Source organism: Pinus tabuliformis, chromosome 3_1 (genome assembly GCF_031772625.1).
Source record: "Pinus tabuliformis cultivar Carrire ecotype Pingquan chromosome 3_1, CPIR1, whole genome shotgun sequence".
In the NCBI taxonomy this organism is placed as follows: Eukaryota; Viridiplantae; Streptophyta; class Pinopsida; order Pinales; family Pinaceae; genus Pinus; species Pinus tabuliformis.
This window is the reverse complement of record NC_142301.1, coordinates 473,870,874-473,880,302: the sequence shown is the minus strand read 5'-3', so window position 1 is coordinate 473,880,302 and position 9,429 is coordinate 473,870,874. Positions and strand designations below refer to the sequence as shown.

Here is a 9,429-nt window from a genome sequence, read left to right as displayed (position 1 = left end):
AAACACTTAGGTGCATACTAAGTTCAGATGAAGCAAAGGATCAGAAACCCATAACATGCATATTTTCTTTTGATCTAACACTTCATAAGATATTCATTCCTTGTACACTTAGCCCTTTGATCTTCTCCTCCTTATATACTTAGATCCTTTGTCAATACCTTGGACCAAAACCACTTAGGACCAATACCTTGGACCAAATACCTAGGGTCAATACCTCAAACCAAATACCTGAGACCAAATACCTTGGACCAAATACCTCGGACTAAAACCTTGGTTTTGCAACATATACGCGCTTTTCCTCTTGTGGAAGCGCGTGTATATGTATACGCTCTTTTTGTTCTATGGACCAGCGTGTATACGCTGTTTTGACTAAGTGGACTTGCGTATACTTCTTAAACTACTTTACATCAACCTTTTCCTTTACCTTCTTTATTTTGATCAGCAGACCTTATTTCCATCTTCTTGTTCTTCTATGCCAATGCCCTGTTACCTCTGAATAGACCTATTACACTGTAATTTGCCATATTACTTCTGAAATGATTCCTTTGAACTACCCTGCATTTTGTCACATCTGTAAACACAACTTCCATGCATTTTGTCACATCTGTTATCTCTCCTGTAGATTCATCTAGTTACCATATACAAGTGAGTTTTTCTACTACAAGTGGGTTTCCATCAAGTACAACACATGCATCATAATGCCAATAGAGATCACGACACATACATGTATATGAAGAAAGGTAGTAAATGGGTAGACTCATGAGATATGAATCATCATATAATAGAATTGGCAGGTAATGAGGCAATGGTGGTGGTCTCTGGAAATGAAACATGTGCATTGGCCAATGTCATCTACATGCTATCTGCAATGGTATTCTTGGTCTTAGAGTTGAGTTGTGATGACTCCTTTAGCTCTGTTAGAAATACCATGCTCTGACATAGTAGTGGAAACAATCTTGGAGGTGGTGGTACATGCTGAGGGTCCCTGTGAGGCTCGTCGTGATCATAAGTACATGCCAAGCCATATCCATAAAAGTCAGATACTATGTTGGTGTAATCTAGCCTCATATGTAGCACAAAATCGACACATATATGTTTTGAAAACTAAAAGGGGACCTATTCATGGTGGGGGAGTTCACCCTAGGCTCCAAAGAATCGATCATAAATAAAAGGGGTTGCATCAACATTCTTAAAATATCTTAGTGGAATCAGACCTCAATGTTTAGAAACACGCTCTAGAAGGATGTTGAACAACTCCCCACGAACATGAATGTTCTTAGTGGCCTCTTTCACCAACTCTCAAGTATGTGGGCCTCTAACCTCCTACCTCATAATCCTTTGTATGGAATGTAGGAGGTGACTTTGTGGGCCCACACTCCATTATGCATCAATCAACCTATCAATGGTATCCAACATCAAAGACAAATTATGCCTAATAGGTGAATTTGTAGTTATTTTACGCACCTCTCGTGTGAACCATGTATGTTGGGTTATAACATCCTCCAGTGTGATCCTATTTGTAGCATCATGCCATGAATGGATGGATGTTGCATTGTGAACCTCATCTTCCTCCTACTGAGGGTTTATAAATCATAAAGATAATTTAACATATATATAACAAGACATGATCATAATAACATGTACGTTAAATTCAAACACATCAGTTGAAGACGATTTAAAAAAATTAAAGCCAATTTCAAGATATAAACACACAAAGTTTAAAGAGGATTTAAATATGCACCTATAGCACGTGAAGATGATCCACTATCTGTAATATAATCATCAATAGACATAGAAACATTGCCTCTCACAATATGGATAGCGTCAGAGCCAAGATCCATGAATGGAACATACACTCTGGTTGGGATACGTGATCTATCATGAGCCCGACTATATATAGCAGACCCCCCCCACACTTTGATGACCTGTGGTTGGGGCATATATAGAAGATGGATCTGCATATTAAAAATAATTCATATTTAATACATATAAAATAATCTTTTTTTTGACTAAACTATTGTATATAATACAAAACTATCACATATGATACATATAAAATAATCCAAGAAAAATATGTTGACTTAGAAAAACATTGACAAGAAAATAATTTCTAAACTCAAGTAGAATAATCTAGTGTGAAGTCCTAAACTTTAAAGTCCATTTTTTGATAATTTAGCAACCAAAATATTGAGTTCCATGTAAACACAATCAAAATGAGAGATCAAATATAATTTCACACTTTTTCCCATTTTGAAATATTGCATTTTATTCATAAGACATAAATACGTAAATATATATGTAAAAGATTAAAATAAACCTATTTAAAAAATTAGTAAAATTTTATACCAACCAAATACTCTAATAGACTTTAATTTCTTATAATGTTTGACTTGACACATAAAAAGTACTAAATACAAGCACATGAAAACAATGTTTTTGGTATAACACATTACATAATGAAGCAATATGATACAAATTAAAAAAGGGTCAAAATGTTTTTTTATTCACTTTAAATGAGTTTTCCATATTAGATTTAATATATCAATGAATAATGCATTTTGAAATTTCAACACATAATAATATAAATATATATTAATTGTTTTTTTTTTTCCACTGGAAAAATCCATAATTTTCATTATTAAGGAAAATTACACATTGTAGATGCTTTTACGCATATGTTGATGTTCACTTTGTACATTGTACCCTTTGCAAAAAGATTCTGTATGAGTTTTCAGTTCAGATTTGCCACGCAGGGCATTCTGTTTGAGCTGTTATAGTATGCCTTTTTGGCAACACATCTTACTGTTTCGACAAAAGTATATTAAGCTTATCAAATTTCATCTATCATATACATGCAAAAAAATTCAGTTTTTTTGATGACTCGGTGTAGTCTGGTATCCCGGGTCTAGGTATGGACGGTGATAATATTTGTGTTCCTGCTAGCCTTGAATTTCTGTGATCTCCCAAATACCTTTGTCCATCAATGCGGCCTCCTTGGATAATTTGTCAGCGCCTTTGTTATGTTCCCTGTAGATATGAGAACATGTAATATTGTTAAAAGCTGCTTTGAGTTCGAGTACCTCACTCAAGATAATTCTGAGTGTGTGGATGTGACATGCATATATTCCATTGAACCAATTTATGATAATTTGAGAGTCCCCAAAAATATTGATGCTAGTGCAGTGATGTCCCAATGCAAAATGGAGTAAATGTCTCAAAGTGATAAGCTCAGCAAAGTTGTTGGTTCCAGTGCCCAGACCCGCCTTTATTTTATAATAATGATGCTCAGATTTATGTATGATAAACCCACCCCCACAGCTCTGTCTGTTTGCAGCACCATCAAAATAGGCCCATGGGGTGCTATGATCAATGCATGGGGGAGGATTTGGGAGGCGGGTTTTTGGAGGGGGTGGGTCAGGTAGTTCTCTGAATGCAGCTATAATACCAGCCTCCACCAGGGGCCAGTGAACCTGCTTGTCTTCAAATATTATGCGGTTTCCTGATTTCCATAAGTGCCAATTTACAATAATTGGCAGGTTGGTGATCTTCAATCCTTTGTGTCTCCTTTCCCACTCTATCCAAGCTTCTGTGAGGTCTGTTCCATCTCAATTTCCAGTGTAATTTATGAAGCTTTTAAGATTTGACCAGAGATTCTGAATTGTTCTGCATCTCAAAAATAAATGCTCCGTGGATTCTGAGGCTTCTTTGCATAATACACACCAAGTTGGTCCACACTGTGCCCTGTGCAAAAGATGTTCCCCCATGGGAATCTTGTTCCTCAAGATACACCAGGTGAATAGTTTTGAGCATGGCGCTGCAGAGTGTTTCCATATGTTATGACACCAGCTAGCTAAGACATCAGGTTTCTTATGACTAATGAGCTGCTTGTAGCCTGCCTTAGGAGAGTAATTTCCATCCTCGGTTTGATTCCATATGAGCTCGTCTGGCCCCTCTATGATTCTGATATGTGATTCGATGAGAGCCTCTCTGTATTCCTGCCATTCAGGGTGCCATCTTCGGGGCAGATTTAGGTGATGCACTGTTTTCCATGCTTCGTGGAATATGTCAGAGTTTTCTTGATCAACAATTTGCGCAATTACTTTGATGTCCTGTGTGAGGAGGTATTCCACCAGTTCTTGTGAGAGGATATGCCGCCCGCCACTGTTAGTCCAAGGGTAAAGACCAATCCGAGCTCGAGTACCATCCCTGATTCTCGATGCCAGATTGTCTCTAATTAAGGGAAGAGAGTGTATTAGAGCTTTCCATATGGAAGATATGCCATATTTGTTCCAATTTGGAAGTCTGATCCAATTCAGGGTGCTGAGAGGCCAGATGTATTTGTGATAAGTGAGACGGGTCCATAAACTCTGAGATGTTAACAGTGCCCAGCTCATTTTCGTAGCCATAGCTTGTGCAAAGATAGGGAGCACCTTTAACCCCCAACCTCCCCAATTCTTCGTAATTGCTATCTTTTGCCATCCGATCCAGGCGAAGATATGCTTGTCTTGACTACCTACCCATAGACATCTGTTCCATAGTTGCTGTAGATGAGCCAATATGTGCCGAGGAATCCAGGCGAGCACCATCCAGAATACCGGGGTTGCTTCCAGCACTGATTTGATCAGGACTAAATGCCTAGCCCTGGAGAGGTATCTGTGACTCCAACAGAATAGCCTTTCTTCCACTTTAGCTACAAGCCAAGCCCAATCTACGATCTTTTGGCTTGTGGGTTTTAACCAAAAACCCAATTATTTAAGCCCCCTGTCCAATAATTGTGGGGTGTATGGGAAAGCCTGCCGGGCAGTTTGAGACTCATTTACAGAGGTCCTGGCCAGAGTTATGGTAGATTTCATCCGGTTGACATCCATGCCTGTGGCTTGTGAGAAAAGATTTAATATGAGGAAGAAATTTGTGGAGTCCTGTATGCTGCCATCCAAGAGAATTAATACATCGTCTACAAATAGTAGGTGAGTGAGGTAACATTCTTCTATTATCTTAAGACCTCTCAGAGTCCCTTCCCTTTTTGCAGTGATGATTAGATAGCTCAAACCTTCCATGACCAATAGGAATAGGAGAGGCGAGAGTGGACAGCCCTGTCGGAGTCCTCTTTCTGAGTGGAAGAAATGGGAGGTAGAACCATTGATCAAGATGCTGAAGGAGGGTGTAGTAATACAGGCCATGATCCAATTTATGAGGGGATGTGGGAAGCCCAAATGGATAAGGATCATTTTGATATAAAGCTAGCTGACACGATCAAATCCTTTTGCGAGATCGATCTTTAGGAGTATACATTTGAGGTGTTTAGTCCAGATGGAATGAAGCGCTTCCTGGGCGGATCCAATGGCCTCATGAATCTGCCTATCCTCTAGGAAAGTAAATTGCTGGGGGGCGATGTGCTTTGATAGAATGGGCTTGATCCTATTAGCAATTTTTTTGAGATGATCTTGTATAGTACATTGCACAGTGAGATGGGGCGGAAATCATCAAAGGAGGTAGGGGAGTTGGATTTTGGGATGAGGGCAATGAAGGTGTAGTTTATGGCATTATAGAGGCACCCCGATGTTCTGCTTTCCTAAATCACCCCAAGCAGGTCTCCTCCCATGAGATCAAAAAAGGCAATATAGAATTCTATAGTCTAGCCATCTGGCCCAGGACTCGTTTCTTTCTTGAACCTTTTAAGAGTGCTTTCCAGTTCTTCCATAGAGACAGGGGCTGTGAGATCTGCAGAGTCCTCATCATTTACAAATCTAGGGAAATGAGTGGCCACATTGATGATTTCTGCCAAATTTGTGCCAGCAGGGCTCTTGTATAAACCTCTGAAGTGCTCCGTTCCAAGCTGGGAGAGCTTGTTGAAGGAGTCCGCAAAACCTCCTTCAGGTAGGGGTAGATTCCAGATAGTGTTTGCCACTTTCCTTCCCTTGGCATAATTGTGGAAGAATCTTGAGTTTTCATCCCCTGCTTTTAGCCATGTTTCCCTACTGCGCAATCTGAGCGATTCCTCCCTCTGCCTGAGAATATTGTTCTTCTGATTTTCCAATTCCACCAGTCGGGCTTTGTCATCTCCCATAACGAAACCCAGATTCCGCTCATCTAGAAGAACTTTCAGTTCTTCTTCGACTTGTGTGATCTGAACATCTTCTCTTGCTTTCTTTTCTTTTGCCCAGTTGATAACTAGGTGTTTTAACTCAGTAATATTTTTACAGAATCCCCTAGCCAATGATGATTCTCTGTCAATGGCATGTGCTTTCGAGTAGTCTGTAACCAATTTAGTAAAGTCTTAGTCCTGAAGCCACACATGATTGAATTTGAATGGGGCTTTTGGCTTATGATGAGGGCCCAATATTTCCAATAAGATAGGGGAGTGATATGATATGCCTCCCGATCCCACCCATTGCTTGTAGAAATGTAACTGATGGATCAGGGGTCCTTTCATCAGCAACCTGTTTAATCTATGAGCTAATGCAGATGCTCCCACCCTTCTGTTTCTCCAAGTGGGCAGTGGTTTCTGCATAGGTATATCAATGAAGTCATTCTGATCCAAGGTAATTCTCATGAACTCTATGATGGTGTCCACTTGCGCCATTGAACCCCATGATTCCCTGAATCCCATTGAAAAATTCATATCTCCTCCCAGAATGATTCGATCAAGAGCCATTAGATTACGATTGAAGAATTGTCTCCAGAAGCTTTCCCTCTGTTGGCATGGACCATATATGTTGACAATATGAAGGGACAGGCCGAGATCCGCCGAAAATATGTCTGTTCCCATGAATCCTTGACCACCCCATGAGGAGTCCAGCCTGATAGATTTTGGGTTATAACCAATTTCCACTCCCCCCGATCTTCCATTAGCATCAATTGCCAGGAACTTCCATCTGGCTGCCAGAGTGCTTAAGGAAAGAGATATAGCCTCTGCAGGGCCAAGTGTTTCTTGAAGGAGAATGATATCAGGTAATTCAACCTCAAAAAGTCGTTTGAGAGCTAGTTTCTTTGGGGCACTAGCCAGGCCCTGAAAATTGACAGATAGACACTTCATGGGGGGCTGATCCTCGAGGATTTGGCTGCTCTAAGGACCCCATCAATGGTGGATTTGCGCCCAGATGTGACTTCCGCTCCTGCACGCCTAATGGATTTGGAAAGATCGGTTCTTCTACCCCGGGAGGACAGAGATCCAGGGCCCAGTGGGACAATACCCAAACCGGCCTGTGGACCAGAGGCGTCCGACTGAGAGGGCCAAGGGCGAAGGGAGTAAGGGTGGGAGGAGGGCTTCCTGGAGGATGAAATCAAGGAGGGCGAGGATGTGGGAGGCAAAGAGGGCGGAGCAGTAGACGGGATCAAGGGGGGCGAAGGGATGGAGCAATGCACCATGGTGCAAGTTACATTTGAAAAAACGAAATCAGATGAGATGCCAAAAGAAATAGAGGGAGGGATAAGAATAGCACTCGAGGCCTGTGCGGCTGCTGCAGCTGCCCAAGCCCTTGTCAGTGGAGGAGAAGGCAAGTCTAGCTTTTTCGGTCCTGCTTTTGCTGGAGAGCCCTGAGCTGATGCATTACCCTGAGATGGGCGGGGGATGATGGGCGAGACTCCTCTGGATGATAAGGGCAAAATTTTTGGAGAGTCTGCCGGGGTTTTGTTCAGTGGGAAATCCTTGAAGAGGTGTCCCACTTGGTGGTAGCGATTGCAGCAAAAAGGGACACCTTCATAGTCGAGGATTTGAGTTCTGCTGTATTTACCCCATTGCAAAGTAATATTTTCCTCCAGTCCGTCTCGGGTATCCAAGTACACCAGTACACGTGCTAGGGTTCGTTTCTTCGTTTCCACATATGAGCGGTCATGATCTAGGTACGTGCCCATTGCATTTCTAATTCGGATGAGTGCTTCCTCACTCCAATACTGTAGCGGCAGCCCTGGCAGATGCACCAATAGAGGTCCTGCTCCTATCTGTTCGCGCTCGGGATCAAATAGGGGGTTCCATCTCTTAAGTAACACTGGTGCCATTTCGATGTGCAAGTACTAAATTGGTGTAACCCTCTTTCGTAAAGTGTAAGGAGAACCACCCCCTCGGGAGAACATGAACCTCCGGTAATTCTATGAGCAGGCCCCCCCAGATTTCTTTTACCCATTGCGTCAGTCTGCCTGCTGAGAAAACACGCCCCCACACATGTCCTACCAATACCGTTCGTGCCATGGTCATTGTTTCCCCTAGGTTTGATGGATCGCCGAATGCTATGGTAATATCTTTGGCCATCGCTCTGATACACTTTGACTTCCGCTTCTTCGTTCATGGCGCCGACGGATGATCCACTAATGGGTTTTTTACTCCATCCAGGAGGGAGGGTTTCGTGGCTTTTACATTAATGTCCGGGGTGCCGAAACATCCTGATGGCCGCGTCCCTGTGTCCTGGAGGGTTTGTGCTTCCGTCACTGGGGTTCCTTCTTGTGCAGGAGCTGGATCGTGAGGCGGAGATGGAAATGGATCGAAGGACAGAGAATCAGGAGAGAGGGAAGTGAGGAGGAGTAATGTACCAGGTGAGAGGGGCGGGGCTTCCAGTCCGGGCGGCGAGGCAGTTGCGCGAAGAGAGTGCGGATCTGGAAGGGAAACCACAGGAGAGGTGTCCATAGCGTGAGTCTCCGTTGTAGTCGGTGGAACAGAAATCGAGACCGTAAAATTAGGGCTGCTGAATATTTTATGCCCTTCCAGCGGATCCTCGGAATAATCCACGAGGTCCGTTTCCATAAAACCCTCCATGTCGGTCAACCGGCTGTTAATCGGCGTTGTAAGCTGGGCAGGCGTGAGCTCGACCCCATCGTCCGGTACATGTACAGGCCGGTTTATGGACAACAGCCTGCGGCCCTGCGGTTAATAGTGAGCTCTTACCCTAATCCTTCGCGGTCTCGGAGCTCCATCCCTTCAAACCCCGCGCCATACCTCTGTTCCGCGCCGTTTCGTCCTGCTTAATGATGGACTTCATTCATAAATATCACCAAACCCCTCTAAGATTGATCCCAAATATATATTAATTGTTATAGTTATAATATTATGTTATATATAATGTATAATAGTTTATAATGATGTTATATATATTAGGTTAAATATTCATATAATATATAGTTATGTGATTTTGTATATACATGTTTTGTGCTATGTTATATATATGATATGTTAAATAATTTTAAGTTATTTTAAATGATATCTGCATTTTCTTTTTATACAAATATTATATCAAGTATCAAGTATATATAATTATAGTTATTATAAATATTTATAATTATATTAAGGTTATGAATTTTATATTTGTTATGTTATATATAATTATATAGTTAAATGTATATTATGTTATATATATATATATGAAATGTTATATTATAGTTATATATAGTTATACTATATATAGCTTTTAAATTATATATAATTTTGTGTTGTTATAT

At 41.4% G+C, this 9,429-nt stretch overlaps 1 protein-coding gene across 1 annotated transcript; it reads right to left on the bottom strand.

Annotated features, from left to right (window-relative positions):
- Window positions 1-5,635: 5,635 nt before the first annotated feature.
- Window positions 5,636-7,036, bottom strand: LOC149187836 (uncharacterized). Its single transcript, XM_089409785.1, has 2 exons — window positions 6,376-7,036; window positions 5,636-6,255 (listed from the first exon to the last, which is right to left on the bottom strand). The coding sequence occupies exons 1-2, from the start codon at window positions 7,034-7,036 to the stop codon at window positions 5,636-5,638; spliced, it is 1,281 nt and encodes a 426-aa protein (XP_089265911.1).
- Window positions 7,037-9,429: the final 2,393 nt, after the last annotated feature.

Bases quoted from the DNA above. Each gene is read 5' to 3' on its own strand.
- LOC149187836 (XM_089409785.1), bottom strand. From the start codon at position 7,036: ATGAAGTGTCTATCTGTCAATTTTCAGGGCCTGGCTAGTGCCCCAAAG. The intron at 6,256-6,375 runs GCATATCATATC...AATTGGTTACAG, and splicing joins GCAATGGGTGGGATCGGGAG to ACTACTCGAAAGCACATGCC.